The following is a 19,835-nucleotide window of genomic DNA, read 5'->3' as shown; positions in this document are numbered from 1 at the left end:
GACAAGTGGTGTAGAGCTGAAGATATATATATGCCGTATAGCCTTAAAAAATGACAATACAGGGTGGTGATGATGGGTTTAGATTTTATTATTGTCATTTGTATTAGGAAATATTTAACCATATATTCTTAGAGGTGTATAATCAATTGTGTAGTGATAGGATGTGTGATCTTTAGCAGGCTGCAGGGGCTTGGTGTGTATTCCACACTGGAATGCACACCCACATCCTGGGAGCACGAGAGAGGTCGTACCTTCTCTTATTGTTTTATGGCAGGATTAACGTAGCTACGTCTGTTCTAGTCTAAGTGCTTTTTGTTTAGATGAACTGCTGGACTTCCTCACCATGTTATCTAGGGTGAACCATCTAGGGTGAAGGGGGGTCTACCCTCTTCCTGACCAAGGATGTTATATGACCCTTTGATCAGCAGTACCACACACACACACACACACACACACACACACACACACACACACACACACACACACACACACACACAGTATTCTTTGTTCACATGTATACCTATGTGAGATGCTATATGTTAATGACCCTATGCATATTCATGTAACCACAATAAAAGGAGTGCTATGGGGAGCCTGGCTGAGAGTCTGATGGTGGTCAAGTGGTGGAACGACGCTTGGCTCCAGCCAGGTCTCCCTCATGCATGAGTAAACCAGAGAACTTTGGTGCCTTGTGTCTTGCTTTTTGCTGCGTAGCAGATTGTCCTTAACGTTCCAGTGGATAGGTTCAAACTACAAACCTATCACTTTCACTTCAGCTTCACCAACAACAGCACAAGCAGAGCAGCCCACTGCCTGCATGGCTGGGACAGCGCCCCCTGGTGACTGTAAACCACTACAACATGTAGACGGCCGTCTGCAGGCTGGATGTAGCACCACCGCAGAGACGTGCTGCAGCTCTGTTTAGTTACCCAGCTGACAGCAGAGGCTGTAGTTTACTGTTACCAACATGGAAAACTGAAGCTTCACCAGCTGGAGCTACAGAACTGGAGAACAAAGGAGACTGAGAGGCCAGAATGATGTGGGAGGAAACATCAAGAGCCTGTTTGAAAGGAGACACATGTGGATGCTGTGCCAGTCTGTGGTCTGTCAGAAGTCAGCTGAGTCACACTGCAAGAAGCTGCAGAATCTCAGAGGAGGAGATTTGGAAGTGTTTGTGGGACAAACTGGACTCAAAGAAAGAAGATGTTTGTGAAGTCTTTGGTGGAGGTGAGCAGTGTGAAGCAGAACACATGCAGATGAATCAGGAGGTCAGCATCAGTGTCTCCTTGTGGTGGACGGTAAAAGAATCAGAGCCAACGCTCCCGTCCACCCTCGGCATGAAGCAGTGCTGTTTCTGAAACAGGAGGACAAGTCCAGAGAAGACAGAGGAAGCAAAGATGAGGGTGGGACAGGACAGCAGGACTTCCTTCACACCTGCAGCTCCATCACACTGCTGTAGCTCCTCTTCATCACACATGTACCTGCAGCCTGTCTTCGAGTCCAGGAGTCACCTCCACACAGTGTAGAAGCCTCCTGTGCAGACCATGGAGTCCAGCCTTTGTCAGGGAAGTCGGCACTAAAGCCTGAAAGACTTCAATCTGTCTCTGCTCCACCCGAGAAAGACCAGCACCGTACTTGTTGTGCATTCAAGGAGGGAACATCAGCGCTGCATCGTGGGAACAACACCGCAGGAACAAAGACACAGCACGGCCGATGAAGGACGAGGACAAAGGAAAGGTGAGTGAGAAGACCCTGGTGGTGTGGACGGACCTGCAGGGGCTCCAAGACTGAGGAGCAGAGACGTCCATGTACCAGCTGAGGATGCTGCAGTGATCCAGGGAGCTCGGTCCAATCTGAGGCCGTGTGAACCACAGTTTCTTCACAGACTTCAGCCACGTGAACATCTGGAGATCCAACAGTGCACGAGCTGTGAGCCATCAGCTGTTTCTCTCATCAGCTGCTGTAATGAGAGCTGCTGGAATCATCTCGAGCAGCAGGAAATCACTGATGTTGTTTCTAACCAAAGATATGGGACTGAGCTCCGCTGAGCTCCTTCTACTTTCATCCAGATAGAAACTGCTACAGTCTGCTGATTATTGCTTTGCCTCCATCACACGAGCTCTTTATCCTGTTCTTCACTCTCATTGGTTCTTTGTCTGCTTGTTTTTACAACAGTAGTCTTCTGATTGGTCAAAGGAGACAATCAGCTGTGACTAAATGTAGCTCCTACAGCAGTGATGGGAATAACTACTGAAGCTAATCCAGTATCAAAGCTCAGGAATCAGCAGCTCCCACCTCGTTTTCTTTCAACAACTATTTTTAGCTGCTGTGTTTTTGTGTTTCTGCAGACCTCAGACATCCTGCTGCTCTGGACAACTTTTTCATTCTTTTGTATCATTATTTTGCTTTTCTTTTATTATTATGTTATATGTATTAATATGTGAAACACTTATTCTTTGTGTTTTTGCTTTGCTCCTGTCAAACTGCTTTAATAAAATCTGCTGCAGTCTAAACTGTGGACGTTCCCTTTTTAACCCTTTGTGAAACAATAAAGGTTTAAATCTGAGTATTCATCTATGTTAGTGTTTAATGGGTCTAATAGGTTGCTTTGGCCTTTCCCAGTAATATCTTCCCTTGCAGTCTGTGGTCCAGGCTTCTAAAACCATCCCAGGTTAACAAGAACTACAATCTAGAGGAGAGCTGCCATAACAGGTGTGACTGATGAGATCTGACCTGCAAGGTTACTCAGGTTTGTTTGTATCAGGACAAGCAGGGAAGCCGCCTGGACGTCAAAGTAGTTAGAGCTGGGCGAGTGTCCTCACCCACATCGGCTTCACAACTCTGCATCATCTACTGAGTAAGACTCAGAGCATCAGAGATTAGAAGGTCTACAAAGAGCTGAACCAGACTTCCTGTATAAAGGTTTTACTTCCACAGATCGACAGTGTCAGCACAACTAAAACGTGGAGACTGACCTCAGAGTTTCAATTTGATGTTGTGGATTCTCCAGAAGAACACACAGCTGCTTCACTCCTGAATCCTGCAGCTTGTGGTAGCTCAGGTCCACCACTCTGGGATACGAAGGGTTGAGCTTCAGCACTGCTTCCAGATAATCACAGCTGATTTCTGACAAATCACAGCGCTCCAATCTGTATAGAGAATGAAAGATGTAAGTTTATTAGACAAAGTGCTTGAAATCATTCAGTGTTTCATCATCTGTTCAGAGCTGAAGAAGGTTCAGAATGTAGAAGTTTAGAAAATGGAAACTCCAAACAGCTGAAGCCAACAGGAAGCAGCTTCAAACAAACACAACAAGAGAAAAAACTCTGAATGTTTCACATTAAAGTCGAACATTTCTAACAAGAGTGTTTTAAAGACAGCGTCACTGATGATCATCTTCTGCCCAGTAAAACTTTGGTTTTCCACATGTGAGTGTTAATGATGCACAAAGACTGTGAGTGCAAAGAGGGAGCGAGGAGGATGACAGAGAGATGGTACAGGAGCATCAAGAACCCGGCGAGGAAATGAGCAGAAGGACTTTGGAGCCTGTTGGATTGAAGCTTTCACAGAGACGTGTTTGACTGGACACCACCAGGACAGACTTTTAATCCCAGGATTTGGATGAGCTTTCTGTCTTTATGGTCACAAATGATGCTGTAACTCTGTGACTGTCCTGGAACTGTCAGCAGTGTGGTTACGTCCTTTTGACCTGAGTTTCCACAGCTCTTATAACAGCAGTGTACATTCAGACTGAGACACGCTTCAGTCTGTATGGACCTGTTTCTGTAGCTGCCACCATCATTCTACGGTCGTGTCCAAATTCATGGGCTGCATCCTCCTGAGGACCCGGCCTTTGCGGTCTACGTGGGCTGGGTCCTCAGAAGGTCGGGTAGGCTGGAAATAAACGGCTGGGGAAATTGGACGGTCTAGCCTTCTGATTAGCGTCACCGCTGTCTCGGTGGAGTTTAATAAACTCAGCCGTCTGCTCCTTGCTATCTAAAATATAACAGGACACTGGCGTAAATTCTCGACCGTCTCATACTTCTGTTTAATCAGTTTTCTGTTTGACGTTTAGTCAGCTCTGTAAAGACCAAGGAGGAACCCACCTGGGGGATTAATAAAGTTTTATTTTATCTAATCTAATAACTTTAATCTCAGCCAAACCGATTTACTCACGAACAAACAAAACACTGAAAAAAGCCACACAATAACATTTTGAGGTTGTCTAAGTGACTTATATATCACGTTTAACCTGAGTAGCGAAAGTCCGCGGTGATCTGAAAATGATGTGCCGGGAGTTGTGCCGTTCTCGGCGGCTTCAGTGACCCTCGAGCTCCCGGCGAGCTATCGAGCTGGTGGGTAGCAGACGTCTCCGAAAACGTCGAAGCACTTTTGCAAATATGCGGTATCTTGATAAACCGAGCAGATATTTGATGTTTACACAGCTACTTTCTCGCCTGAAAATATGTTAAAAGTTTATTTTGTGACCCAGAAAGATTAGTATGAGTAATTTTAAAACTTAGTAGCGGCCGCCATTGTTGGAAACTGGAGTTTGGCTGGGCCGCGCTATGAATTCTGGGATATGGTAGGCCACGAAGGACACACCCGACCCATCCTTCAAATTCGGGGAAAAGGAGGACGCATTTGTTGGCTGCATTCGGAGGAGTCTACGAATTTGGACAGCCTTCGACGTGTCGCTGTGATGTAATCGGTCTACAAATGCGGCCTCAGGAGGATGCAGCCCATGAATTTGGACACGACCTACATGTTTGTACATCAGCTTATCAAATACTGTCTGCTGTCTTCATTTATTACTCTTCACCTGCTTCACTGTCACTGTGTGGGCGGAGCTGTCTGAGCCCTGCCCACACAGACACAGCTCCTCTCTGGAGCAAAACTTCTGCTTCATCTCCGCCTCTTTTCTTCATCCTCCACCTCTCTTTTCTCTTCTTCGGTGTTCTGCAGCCACAGAGCCTCACAGCCATTAGCACGCCCATACCTGAGCAGCTAGCATTACCCAGCATGCCGTGCAGCAGTGTCAGTTTGTAAATGTGCAAGAATTCCTGCTCCAAACTGTTTCACAGAGTGCTGTGTGCCGTGACCTTTGACCTGCTAAAGACAGTCAGCTGTGGATTATTCATTGTTGTGTCTGATACTTAGAACTGTGAGGAAGAAGCTACACAGTTAATCAGGGTCCCCTCTCTCTGAATCAGGAAAGGTGGGCAGGCCGCGTGTGGGCCGTGGGCCATACGTTGAGTATCACTGTTTGAAATGTGAACATTGTTCTGCTGCAGTCAATGGACTAAACCAGAGAAGAAGAAAACAGACTTTACCATGAAGATCCTCAGTGTGGATCAGTATAATATCAGCCTGATGTCTGCAGTTTAGTGTCAGCACAACTTTCACATCATATTCATCTCAGCACAACTAAAACATGCTGACTGACCTCAGAGTTTCAAATCGACATCGTGGATTCTCCCGAAAATCACACAGATGCTTCACTCCTGAACCCTTCAGGTTGCTGTAGGTTCCACTCAGGTCCACCTCTGTGGGATACGAGGGGTTGGACTTCAGTGCTGCTGCCAGATATTCAAGGCCAATATCTGACAAACCACAGCTCTTCAATCTGTATAAAGAATGAAAGATGTAAGTTTATTAGACAAAGTGCTTGAAATCATTCAGTGTTTCATCATCTGTTCAGAGCTGAAGAAGGTTCAGAATGTAGAAGTTTAGAAAATGGAAACTCCAAACAGCTGAAGTCAACAGGAAGCAGCTTCAAACAAACACAACAAGAGAAAAAACTCTGAATGTTTCACATTAAAGTCGTACATTTCTCATAAAAACAGGACAAAGACTTGAAAAAGTCGTGTTTTTCCTTCCAGGAACCACATGGCTTCACTTTTAAAGGTGAAGTGTGACAGAAATGGACATATTTGAAGTCCAACACCTTTTTCCAGTCACATTATTAAAGCAGACAAACTACAAGCTCATTTTCATTCCAACAAGTCATCTTCTGACCTGGACTAACAACACTGGTCTCTATGTGCAGCTGGCTGTGAGACCAGTGCTCAGGGAGCGTCTACAAAGTGCAACACTGAAAGAACATCACACACTCATTTGCTTCCAGCACTTTCACACAAACATCTACTGTCATTATTGTCACCAAACTCTGTGGATCCTTTATTGCAAATTCAAATGGGATCAAATGGTCAGACAAAAGAGGGTTATGAGGAAATATGATGAAATGTTGTGTATTAGCAGCAACTTATTGAATCTTTTTCCTCAGAAACCAAACAAAATGATTGACAAACATGTTTTTACAAACTCAGTGTTGGACTTGGATCAGCAGGATAAGCTGATGTTTAAAGGCATTTGAGTCTCGCTGTATGAGAGTCCAGTTCTTACTCAATATTTATGGATGATGTTCTTTCAGTGTTGCACTTTGTAGACGCTCCCTGAGCCTCACAGCCAGCTACACATGGACCAGCTGACATTACCCAGCATTAGAGGCGGCTGTAAAAAATTCATGTTCCCATTTAAATGGTTTTAATTTGAATAAAACGATGTTGATTCATTCAATCCTGAATCGATGTTTAATATAAATGTATTTTGCCAGAATCTCAGGTTAAAGCTCACAAACTATTTCAACAAGCAGCAAACAGCTAAAACAGTAAATGAGAGCAGCTAAACACACAAAGATGGAAACACAGAGCGTGGATCGTTCACTCGACGGCACGTACACGGACACGCCGTCGGGGCTGAAAGTGGACAGCTCACAGATCCTGAAGCTGCAGGTTTCATCTGTCTCCAACCAAAACTGAGTGAAGCAGCAGCAAAAGAAGATCCAAACTCTGCTTCACATTTGATAAATATGCTCATGAATTCTCTCTGACTTTGGCTGTTCCTGCCTGCACAGCTCTCTCTCTCTCAGTGTACTCCAAGAACAGCTTCAAACATCTGTTTCTGCATCATTCACTGTTTATTAGCCACCAGTCTGCTGTTGTGTTCAGTGCTGTCGGCCTCTGACAGTAAAGCCTCATTTCTGCTGTTCCATGGAAACTTTTTAAAATGATGACAGATTACAAACTCTCAGCTGTGTCTGTAATCAAACCTCTGTAACTTTGCTTCACTTCAGCAGCATCAGCTCATGTTCACATGTTGATTCAAGGTTTTCATGGTTGATTTACCTCATTTTTTCAAAAATGACCTCTGACAGGAAAGTCTCATTTCTGCTGCTCAACACTGAAGAAATGTAAACTTTTCAAAATGATGACAAATTGGAAAATACCTAAACCCAGGAGATGTAACCCTTCTCTCTGGGGCGGAGGCAAGCGGACCACCTCTTTGATTAGAGCTGTGTCTCTAATCAAAGCAGAGATGGAACGATGCCACTTTTTTTTTTAATATCTTGCTGCATTTTGTATAAGTTCATACTCAAGTTTAAAAAATCTAAACACTAAAGCTGTTCTGTTATACCTGTCTGCAAAAACACACTGCAGCCAAAACATTAGAATATACTGATCTTTGTATTTAAACTTTTTTCAGAACTGTAAATCTAAGTATTTAAAGTAATATTCAAAAGTCATTTAAATCATTTTTATGCAGACTTCAAAAACTCTGGTTGTGAATAAAAGAAGTGCAACATCAGCACAAAATAATGTTTCTATTGAACAACTAACACAAACAGGTTGTAGAATGGAGCCTTTTCTACTCACAGCTGAACAGAAACAACATCCAGAGTGGAAAACAGTGCAAATAACTGCAAACAGGCTTCATGACACTCATGTTTGATCAGATTCACTCCCTGCTCTCACACACCAACTCCAGACCTGCATTCATCTTTTCCCTCTGAACCCCCCAAACATACAAACCCTGAGCCACCACCATTGCCCTTTCACTGACTGCCCCACTCCACCATTTGACCCTTAGAACTGAAGACGCTTCTCTCATAAGAGGTGAAACATCTTCAAGGAAACTTAAAGAAGTCCAGACGCTTTTCTTTCCAAGCTCCTTAGACTACGATGACCTGGATGTCTGAGAACCTTCACAGACTGATTTTACAAGAACAACTTGTGTCAAAAATCCCTGGCAGTGCCTCTCTGTCACACACACAAATCACTACAGTTACAAATTTAATAACTTAAAAAGTAGAAAGACCACTTTTGAGCCGTGTCTTTTTGGCCATAACAAATACCAAAAGAACCGGAATTTAATAACATTAAAACCAAACAATAAATGAGCAAAGTAGTGCATGATAAATATAGATGACAAATACAAAGTGCAATATAGAAACACTGGGTAAAAAGAAATGAACAATTAAAAAGGAGGATAAAAGATGTGAGCAGTAGTTAAACAGTAGAAATAAATATATAATAAACAAACAAAAATAGATAATAAATGAAAGCCAGGTCTGAAAGGTGAGTTTGGCTTTAAAAGCATGAAAACACACTGCTGTCTTCAGGAAGGCTGCTCCAGTAACAGAAAGTCATCTACATGTGGGTTTAGTTCTGACTTTAGGGACAAGTAAAAAAATAAAATAAAATAAAAACATCTGTCCAGACAACCTGACAGTCAAAAATATAAACTCAGGAACTTAAAAGGAAAATTGTGCTGACTTTGAACGTCCACATCAAGATAAACTTACAGATTTAAGAGTCAAAAAGTGTCAAAAAGTCTGTATCCTTACCTGAGAGTTTCAAGTTTACAGTCAGGACTCTTTAGTCCAACACACAGCAAATCCAATTCTGAATCCTGCAGCTTGTTCGAGCTCAGGTCCAGCTCTCTCAGATGATTGGATGGGGAGCTGAGAATTTCAGACAAAGCTTCAAAGCTTCTTTTTGAGAGTGCACAACGACGCAGCCTGAGGAAGAATAACAATGGAGACATATTATTTTATTCATCTAGCATTATTAAACATATTTGTTCATAGATTCACTTACAGCACTTTCTTGGATGCTTTGACCACTGGCAGCAGCTTCAACAATGCCTCCTCTGAACGGGAGTATTTCTCCAGGTCGAACTCATCCAGATCTGATGACAGTAAGATGAAGACCAGAGCCGACCACTGAGCAGGAGACAGTTGATCTGTGGAGAGACGTCCTGATCTCAGGGACTGTTGGATCTCCTCCACTAGAGAACGATCATCCAGTTCATTCAGACAGTGGAACAGGTTGATGCTTTTCTCTGCAGACAGTTTCCCACTGAGCTTCTTCTTGATGTAGTGAACTGTTTCCTGATTGGTCTGTGAGCTACTTCCTGTCTGTGTCAGCATGCATAGGAGATCCTGATTGGTCTGCAGTGAAAGACCCAGGAGGAAGCGGAGGAACAAGTCCAGGTGGCCATTTGGACTCTCTAAGGCTTTGTCCACAGCACTCTGGTAGAAGTCTTTTACAGTAAGTGTTTTCTGGAAGATTTTAAAGAGAGGAGATTGTTTCTTAAGCAGGTTGACTCCAGAGTTGATGAAGGTCAGATAGACATGAAGAGCAGCAAAGAACTCCTGAATGCTCAGATGGACGAAACAGTAAACAACGTTGTTGAACATGTGGCACTCATCAGCTTTAAAGATCTGTGTGAACACTCCTGAGTACACTGAGGCTGCTCTGATATCGATGCCACACTCTGTCAGGTCTGATTCATAGAAGATCAGGTTTCCTTTCTGCAGCTGATCAAAGGCCAGTTTTCCCAGAGACTCAATGATCTTCCTGCATGACTCTGTCTCAGCTCCTCCATCATACTTGATGTCCTTCGTTTTTAGGTGAAATAGCACAAGGCGTAGGTAGAGCTCTGTGAGAGTCTTAGGCAGATCTTTGCTCTCTTTGTTCTTCATGACAAACTCCAGAACTGTAGCAGTGATCCAGCAGAAGACTGGGATGTGGCACATGATGTGGAGGCTTCGTGATGTCTTGATGTGGGAGATGATGCTGCTGGCCTGCTCCTCATCTCTGAATCTCTTCCTGAAGTACTCCTCCTTCTGTGGGTCAGTGAACCCTCTGACCTCTGTCACCACGCCAACACAGTCTGGGATCTGATTGGCTGCTGCAGGTCGTGTGGTTATCCAGAGGCGAGCAGAGGGAAGCAGTTTCCCCCTGATGAGGTTTATCAGCAGCACATCCACTGAGGTGGACTTTCTAGGGTCAGTCAGGATTGTAGTTTTGTGGAAGTCCAGAGGAGGTCGACACTCATCCAGACCATCAAAGATGAACACAACCTGGAAGTCTTCAAAGGTGTAGATTCCTGCTTCTTTGGTTTCAGTAAAGAAGTAATGAACAAGTTCCACCAAGCTGAACTTTTCCTCCTTCAGCAGATTCAGCTCTCTGAAAGTGAATGGAAACATGAACTGGATGTCCTGGTTGGCTTTGTCTTCAGCCCAGTCCAGAGTGAACTTCTGTGTTAGGACTGTTTTCCCAATGCCAGCCACTCCCATTGTCAGCACTGTTCTGATTGGTTTATCTCTTCCAGGTGGGAGTTTAAAGATGTCTTCTTGTCTGATTGTTGTTTCTGGTCTGTCTGGTTTCCTGGATGCTGTTTCAATCTGTCTGACCTCATGTTCATCATTGACCTCTGCAGTCCCTCCCCCTGTGATATAGAGCTCTGTGTAGATCTGACTCAGGAGGGTCGGGTTTTCTGTTGTAGAAATCCCCTCGAGCACACACTGGAACTTCTGCTTCAGGTCTGACTTAAGTTTGAGCTGACACTCAGTGAGAATCTCTGCATGAATAAACAGCAAATGACACAAATGAGAAAACTGCATTCTGGTTACTGTGGTTATGTGTTCAGTTCACTGGACTCTTGGTGTCATGATCCAAGTGAGTCTGAGTAACTTTCCACAGCATCAGCTCTCCTCCCCTGGGTGGAGCCCTCCTCACTCCTCCGTGCTCCTCACCTGTTGCCAATTACTCCGGCAGTATCTATGAGCAGCACTCACAATGAACCTTCTCCAGATTGTGTGCTTACCACAATCAGTTCTCTGCCTCACATTTTGTCTTGTGCTCCTCAGCTTGTTTCGCGTAACCCTCTTTTCCTGTTCCCTAGTCGGCACCTGGATACATCTTCCAACTCTCGCCATAAGTCACGCCTCAGGATTCTGGCCTGCCACTGCTGGGAAAACTCACTCTTGCAAACTGCCATCCTCACCTGCCTGCCTCCCTGTGCACCCACATCTCACTCTGTACCCAGATTTAATTCATCTCCTCCTCCAGCTGATCTCCACCTGCAGCCACGTAACACCTCTTAGTTTTTAAATCTTGGACTCATTCACTACACTGTGGACCACTCTGATTATTATCTCCTTTGTTCCAGTGATCCTGGATAGTTTCTATTCGCCCGTTTCTGCCCATGTTGTTCCTTTGACCTGCCTCAGCTTATGTTCTGGCCTCAGCTCTGCACTTCTCATAATACCTCGCTTGCTGTTGAATTTAGCCGTGATTCAGCTTTCTCCGTCAAGAAATCTAGTAAAATACATTTCTGTTAAAAGTCACTCAGCCTCCGTTTTTTGGTTCTGTGCTTGACTCCATTCCTTTTCATGAGCCATTGAGCCCTGACACTTGGGTTATAACTGAGGGCAGGTTTTATAGAGACACATTCGATTTAATTATGTTTATTTATACAGCACCAAATCAATACTAGCAACATTTCACATATTACATAAACAACACTATGGAGCCAGTGATGAATAAATATGTAGAATAAATGAAAGAATTTCAAGTATAAAAGTTTTTTTTTAATTCCTCCAAATAACAACAAGAGTCACCCCAATGTGCTTTATATTGTAAGATAAAGAACCTACAATAATACAACAGAAAAAACCCCAACTATCTTTTTGGGTCCTGAAAACTGAAGGCTCTGCCTCCCATTCTACTTTTAAATACTCTGTGAACAACAAGTAGGCCTGCAGAGCGAGAGCGAAGTGCTCTAATAGGGGGATATGGTACTACAAGGTCATTAAGATAAGATGGGGCCTGATTATTTAAGACCTTGTATGTGAGGAGCAGGATTTTGAATTCTGGATTTAACAGGAAGCCAATGAAGGGAAGCCAAAACAGGAGAAATATGCTCTCTCTTTCTAGTCCCTGTCAGGACTCTTGCTGCAGCATTTTGGATTAGCTGAAGGCTTTTCAGCGAGTTTTTTGGACATCCTGATAATAATGAATTACAGTCGTCCAGCCTGGAAGTAATAAATGCATGAACTAGTTTTTCAGTGTCACTCTGAGACAGGATATTTCTAACTTTAGAGATGTTGCACAAATGGAAGAAAGCAGTCTTACATGTTTGTTTAATATGTGCGTTGAAGGACATGTCCTGGTCAAAAATGACTTCAAGGTTCCTCACAGTGTTACTGGAGGCCAAGGTAATGCCATCCAGAGTAATAATCTGCTTAGATACCATATTTCTAAGATTTTCAGGGCCGAGTACAATAACCTCAGTTTGATCTGAATTAAGAAGCAGAAAGTTAGCGGCCATCCAGGTCTTTATGTCTTTAAGACATTCCTGCAGTTTAACTAATTGGTGTGTGTTATCTGGCTTCATGGACAGATGGAGCTGGGTGTCATCTGCATAGCAGTGTAAATGTATGCTATGTCTTCTAATGATGCTGCCTAAGGGAAGCTTGGTAACGGGAGCGTTGCCAGCAGAAGGCTGAAGTGGAATCTCCAAGAAAGCTGCAGAAGAAAAAGCATGAGCTGAAATGGTGGATTTCAGTCATATAAGGAGAACTGTGGCTTTCCTCCAACCTTTGACCAATCACCTTAGTGTCCTGTTTATCAACCATAATAAAAAGCATTTACTGTCTGGGCATTTTTTTGTTTGGGTCTCCAAACAGCAGAAAGAAATGGCAGCCATTTTTTTAACTTTACCTTCAACTGGTAAATAGATTTAAGAGAAAGCACTTTGATCATATTTGTGACGTGTCCCAAACTGTTGTTGTCGCCTCATTTATGTTGATAAAACAGCTCTAAAACCAATCTGACAATATAAATCTGTAAAATGGGCAGAAAACCTGCTGCTGGTCCCATTTTAATCAAACCAACCCAAAGAGCAGATATTCATGTGTACACAGGAGGTTATTTGTGCAGATGCATAAAACACATAAACTGTTGGCTTTCTGCAGTCTCTCACTCCTGAAAGTGTTGGCAAGTGTTTTGGATTTATTATTTATATGGATTTTAATGGCACCTGTGTAATGTTAACTAAGGTTTTTATTGTTTATGTGTTTTTTGTTTAGTCATTCCCTGACTTACCTGTGGGTTCTGGGATGGTTTTATTTAAATTCTCCAACAGATCATTCTTGTTTATCCTCCCCAAAAGATTTTTAGTGACTTCAAAAGTGTTGATAGAGTAGGTATCAAACATCAGATCCACTATGTTCGTCCTCTCTGCATTCTCCAGTTTACTCACTGGGATTGCTGGTAAACCTTCTACAGACCCGTTCTTCAGATGCCACTTAAATTTTTCAAAGTCATCACGTCCCAAATCCTCCAAAGTCCCCAGAAGGATTTCTTTAGGTGTCGTCATCTTTTACCCTGTAAGGACCCGATAAACAAAGACTGTAACAACAGCTGGAGAGGTAATTGTCTGATTTATCAGAATTTAACTTGATTCTAACAGCAGTTCATCACTACCACCAATAAATTTCTAAGGCTCAGAATGCAACAAAATTGCACATGAAGAAGCACATAGAGAAGTATCCAAGTAACACTTTGCTACAATATAAAACAAACTATTATAAATAAAGAAAATATATAAACTAAATATATACACTACCCGTCAAACGTTTTAGAACAGCCCAATTTTTCCAGTGTTTTTGTCACGGTTTGCGAGCCGTGTGTAAATTATCAAAGGACCCTTTATGCAGGCAGCTCAGATGCAAGTGAGTTTATTCATCACATGGTGATACAAACAGAAATGGCGAAGGTGAGCATGGAAACTAAGCAAAAACCTAAAAACTAATAGTACACGAATATGAAGAAGTACACGAAGGGAAGACGAAAACACGGAACACAAGAGGTGGGAGCAAAGCACCACAACACATCACTATATAGACAGTTACACAGAGGGAGACACAGAAGGCAACAACACAGGGCGGAACAAATGGACAGAGAAGACTAAACACAGAACAGAGTGCACAGAGAAACAAGGGGGGCAGGGAATCAAAACCTAGGAAGCATAGAATAACTCACAAACTAAACTGACATAATACAAAAATCACAAAGAACTGAAACCACCAGCTCAGGAGACCCAGGACCCTGACAGCTACATAGACAAACCAGCAACTAACAGAGGCAAACACAACGTGGACCTTGTAATAATAATAATAATAATAACTTTATTTATAAAGCGCTTTCAAACAAAGTGCTGTACAACTAAAGAGATAAATAAAATAAAAGCGATACATAGCAATACAGGTAAAAGACACAATACAAGTTAAAAACAATAAAAATGTAAAAACTAAAAGCCATAGAATTAAGACATGTAGGATCGGGTGAACAAATGTGTCTTCAACTTGGTTTTAAAAACCTCCACAGAGCAGCCTGCCGAATATCTTGTGGGAGGTTGTTCCACAGAAACGGGGCATGAAAAGAAAAAGCTCTCCAATTGTCTTTTTTCTGGCTCTAAGAACTTTTGGAAGACCAGAGTCCTGAGATCGGAGAGCACGAGATGGAACATAAAGGTGTAAAAGGTCGGAGAGGTATGAAGGTGCCAATCCGTTTAAAGCCTTGTAGGTGAGCAGCAGGACCTTAAAATCTGCTCGAACCTGACAAGGTAGCCAGTGAAGAGATCTCAGAACAGGGGTAATGTGCTCAAATTTCCCAGTTCTTGTTAAAATGCGAGCAGCTGCATTTTGCACCAACGCCAGAATCTCAGGTTAAACCTCACAAAACTTTAACAACCACCAAACAGCTGAAACAGTAAATGAGAGCAGGAACACGGATTCTGCACAAAGACGTAAACACAAAGCTCAGAGCCGCCGACACATCAGAATCAGTGAGATGTCGCCTTTCTCACCCGATGGCACGGACACGGTCGGGGCTGAAAGCCGACAGCTCGCTGATTCTGATGTTTCGGCGGCTCCGAGCTTTGTGTTTACGTCCTTTTTACGCTGATTCTAAAGCTGTTAGTTTTATCTCTCTCCAAACAATATTGACTGAACCAGCAGCAAAAGAAGATCCAAACTACGCTTCACATAAACATCGTCATGAACTCACTCTGACTTTTGCTGTTTTGCTTCCACCAGGATAAAATCACACGTCATGCACAGCTCTCTCTCTCTCTCTCTCTCTCTCTCACACACAGTTTCCTGTCTAAAAATCTGTTTTCTGCATTATTTGCTTGCTTGTTACGCACAAGTCTACCGTTGTTTACAGCGCTGTCGGCCGCTGTTTTTTTCCTTTTACTTACTTCCAAAAAGAAAACCTAATTTCTGCCGTTCAACAGGCTTCTGAACAAATTTAAACTTTTTAAAATTATGCAAATTGCAAAACGCTGTGTCTGTCATAAAACCGCTGTAACTTCAGAGGTAATGTTCATATGTCGATTAATGGTTTTCTTTCGTTTTTGATCTACTGTAGAATATTTTTATAAAACCACCTTCATGTTTTTCTGTTTTATCTTCAGCTACTTTGACACAAAGGCCTCTGCTGTGATGCTCACACCTTTGATAAAGTCTTGCGAGTGTCAGCTTCCTTTTTATAGATACAAAAATATGTAAATGTACTGATCTGAATTATAATATTTCTGACTGTCTGAGGCAAAATTTCCCAGATTCAAATCGAATTGAATCGAATCGTGGATCGAATTGATTCAGGACCTTGTGAATCGGAATCAAATCGATTCTAGAATTCAGTGACGATACCCTGCCCTATTTGCGACCATGTCAACATCCAGTCCAGGCTTTTTCAAGATTGGTACTACCACAGCTGATTTAAAACATTCAGGAAAGACTCAATGAAGTATTTAAAAGAAACAGGTTGTAGGGTCCTAATGCTGACCACAGTTCCTTTATAGCCCAGGCTGGTAGAGGATCCAAAGAACAGGTTGTACATCGAGCTGCTTTTACAAACTTACTTAATCCAGAAAGGGAAATAGAGATGGACCAATATTACGTATCGGTCCGATACTGACGGAAATTACTGGATCGGATATTGGAGAGAAATTAAAAATGTAATCCGATCCATTAAATATCAAAAACTTGCGACATGGCGTAACTCGGCTCATAACCGTAGCACGTCGCAGCAGTATGCGTCATGTGATAGAGCGGCTGCGTGTATTTGGAGCCTCGCTACCAACCCGGCATTTCATCTCCGAGGAAGTTATCCCAGAGAGAAGTAAAGCAAGTGTGTAAGTTCATCTCTGAATGTTTGTAAAGCATCCCCGCGTTAAGCTTAACAACCGATATATGGAGCGACTGCCTCTTCTCTCTCCCTCCCTCTCCTGCTGCTACTTCAATCATGAAACTGATCAATGATCAGCTGATCGGCTTTTCTGTCGCGAGTCCGTCTCTCTTGTTTGTTTTTGGCCCACTTTGCACCAGAAAGAGGAAACCAGCAGCTGAACAACAGCAGCACGTTTAAGCTTGATAAGCTGTTGTTAGAATTTATTTAATATTACTTTCTACACCAGGAGTAGGGATGGGTATCGAAAACCGGTTCTTGTTGAGAAAAACGGTTCCCACTGTTTCAATTCCTTGGAATCGTTTGCCATTTTTGCAAACGATTCCCTTATCGATTCCAGTCGCCCCGAATGACGTCACCACGTTGCGGAGCGTCATTTACCTGGCAGGAAACACGGCGCATAAGCAGTTCAAACACTCAAAAGTTTGGTCATACTTTATGAGAACGGATGACTACAGGACAACTTGCAATACTTGCAAAGTAGATATTTCATTTAAGGGAGGAAACACTACGAATATGCAAAAGCATTTGCTCACAAAACACACGATGACCTTAATTGAATGTCATGTTTTTAATTTTGCTCCGGACTCGTGAATCTCAACCCAGCAGCAGCGGTAACGTTTGCTCGTCCTCTCCCGTTAATGTGGCAGGTAAATAATCAACTAACAGTGCATATTATGTTAGCGCGATCTGCCTTATTACAAAACCTGCCATTACTGTGCATTTAGGTGACCATGATGAGAGAGACAGAGTCTGGCTGGCTCAGACGCTGGCAGTTCTCGCTGCAGTCTACCGGTAGCGTCTCCTTTCAGGCCAGGATAGGCGAATGTCACCGAGCAGTGACTAAGTTTGTGGTCAAAGGCTTGCAGCCATTTGCCGCAGCAGATGCCCCGATTTTCAGTAAGTGAATGTGTTTAATTGTAGGCAGGGACATTACTGGATATTCTTGTGTAATTGCTACAGAATAATTTATGTTATACTTTGTTATTGCTACAGAAGAATATTTATTTTATTATTTTACATTTACAATTTTTTCCCCGGGGATCCTGTGACACCCCATTGAAGAGCCGTAGGCTGTGGATCTCTTAAGATCTCACTGTTGGGTTTGTAAGGCCATGTTACTCCTAAATTTCTATCTTCTTCAAAGAGAAGATATAAAACAAAGTTCTAAGCTAATCGACCTTAGTGTTCTCCTTTTTTAAAAAGAATCGATAAGAGAATCGATAAAGAATCGAATCGTTAAACAGAATCGAAAATGGAATCGGAATCGTGAAAATCTTATCAATACCCATCCCTAACCAGGATCCTCTTTTTTGTAGCTGACGGCTGGTAACTCTGCAGGGGCGGATCTAGCAAAGTTTAGCCAGGGGGGCCGATAGGTGATTAACAGGGAAAAGGGGGGCACAAAGACATACTTTTCTTTCTTATTCTCATTTAAAATGTCTAGCTTTTAATAAATAATTATCTGAATCTTACACCCAAAGTTTTAATCTGATGTAAAATGTATAGAAGTCCATTACTGTATATAGTAACTGTTAAGTCTAATATACCCTAGTAAGCTATAGTACTTTTTCCTTTGGGAAGGTACCATCTGTGCAGTCTGCAGTTCTGTTGAAGAAAGATGTTGAATATATTTAATTATTCTTAAAAAATAATTTATTTCTGTGCATTTTTTTCACACTGCATCAAATTAAAGTTGATTACGTCAATTAAGCATCATGAGGTGGAGGGTGGTTCCCTATTTTTTATTTATTTATTTATTTGCTGGGAGTTTTAGAGCCCTATTAGTTAGGTTGCTTACTATTTAAAATACCAGAATAGGGAGGATGGATTAGGTTTAAGTTTATTAGATTTCTAAAAAAAAAAAAGCAAGATATTAAAAAAAACAGTTTTATTGATCAAAAAATACACTATATCGGATTCATATCGGTATCGGCAGATATCCAAATTTATGATATCGGTATCAGACATAAAAAAAAAGTGGTATCGTGCCATCTCTACAGGGAAATAACCTTGAAGTCACAGAACACTTTATCAGCACCAACAGGCAAAGCAGCTGAGTAGTCTAATGAACAGCTTGAGGAGGGAGTAATCTGATTCCTAAGCAGTGTTGGTCAAGTTACTTGAAAAAAGTAATCAGTAACTAATTACTGATTACTTCCCCCCAAAAGTAATCCCGTTACTTTACTGATTACTTATTTTCAAAAGTAATTAATTACTTAGTTGCCTAGTTACTTTTTAAAAACATGATTTACAACCTGAAGAGGTGATAAAGTGATAGATCTTTCAGCCCAATTCTACTTTTTCTACATATTCGATCATACAAAATGTAATCAAATGGAAAAGTCTCTTTTTAAAACTTGTTTTACTAGTTTTAATCTTTTGACTTTATGCATCAAGCAAAAATTTAATTATATGCAACATTCTCTGACTGGAAGAAATTAGTTTAACATTTAAACCTATTTTCTGCACAGTCCAGCACATAAAATATTTTTTTGGTGTGTTTACACTCACTCTTTCAAATAGATGAAAGTAAAACACACCAGAAAATAAATAAAGTCAAAGACTCAGCGGTCCTGTTGCTCTATTTTCACCTGTAAAGCAGGAGTAGGGTAGGCGGAGGTTTACCCTGGTGCAGGTGTGCCGCAGCGGTCAGTGGAAGAATCTGCGGGTTTCTCTGTGAATTTCCCATTACGTCGTTGCGCACTCGGTGCTTGCTTGGAAGTTTAGGGGTTTTTTCGCTGTAAAAAGAAGTTTTCTTCCCACGCACAATGCTAATGGACACTAATGTTTTTGTCACTTTTTATGGAATCAAACTCAAAGTAAGGTCAGTACTTCCACGCTTTAAACGCTGCATGCTCATACTCTCTCCCACACTCGATATATTATCCATTGTTGATCTGCACACAGCTGTTGCCACGAACTTCGCACTTGCTTACGTCACTGTCATGAGACATTCTCGCAAAAAAATCACGGTTTTAGTAACGCAGTAACGCAGCGTTCCTACGGGAAAGTAACGGTAATCTAATTACCGTTTTTGCAATAGTAATCCCTTACTTTACTCGTTACTTGAAAAAGTAATCGGATTACAGAAACGCGTTACTTGTAACGCGTTACTGCCCATCTCTGTTCCTAAGTGTTGCAGCCCTGTCTCTGAAAAACGTAAGAAAGTCATGAGCCATCAAATTAGAGCAGCAGAGAGTTGACTTACTCTCTGTAAGCTGCGACACTGTGTTGAATAAGAGTTTTGAGTTATGTTTATGGCTCATGATGAGATTTGAGAAATAATTTGCTTTCGCTGTCAACATCGCTGATTGAAGAAAAGACAATGAGTCCTTCCAAGCCTGGAGAAATACTTCTAGTCTGGAAGATCTCCAGTGACGCTCTGCTTTTCTACAATCTCTTCTCAAGTTCAGAACCAAGGCATAGGGTTCCTTTTTTGGACATTTC

The 19,835-nt window shown here is 42.1% G+C and overlaps 1 protein-coding gene across 1 annotated transcript; it reads right to left on the bottom strand.

Moving 5' to 3' along the window:
- Positions 1-8,682: 8,682 nt before the first annotated feature.
- LOC146548223 (NLR family CARD domain-containing protein 3-like) lies at positions 8,683-13,509 on the bottom strand. Its single transcript, XM_085266211.1, has 3 exons — positions 13,236-13,509; positions 8,940-10,707; positions 8,683-8,860 (listed from the first exon to the last, which is right to left on the bottom strand). The coding sequence occupies exons 1-3, from the start codon at positions 13,507-13,509 to the stop codon at positions 8,683-8,685; spliced, it is 2,220 nt and encodes a 739-aa protein (XP_085122337.1).
- Between the last annotated feature and the right edge of the window lie 6,326 nt (positions 13,510-19,835).

The sequence above is a fragment of the Mchenga conophoros genome, linkage group LG23 (genome assembly GCF_057382185.1).
Source record: "Mchenga conophoros isolate Kocher_MC1m ecotype Shallow Benthic linkage group LG23, M_conophoros_male_GT1.1, whole genome shotgun sequence".
Classification (NCBI taxonomy): domain Eukaryota; kingdom Metazoa; phylum Chordata; class Actinopteri; order Cichliformes; family Cichlidae; genus Mchenga; species Mchenga conophoros.
The sequence above is the reverse complement of the archived record's forward strand: the minus strand, read 5'-3'. Positions and strand labels throughout refer to the sequence as shown.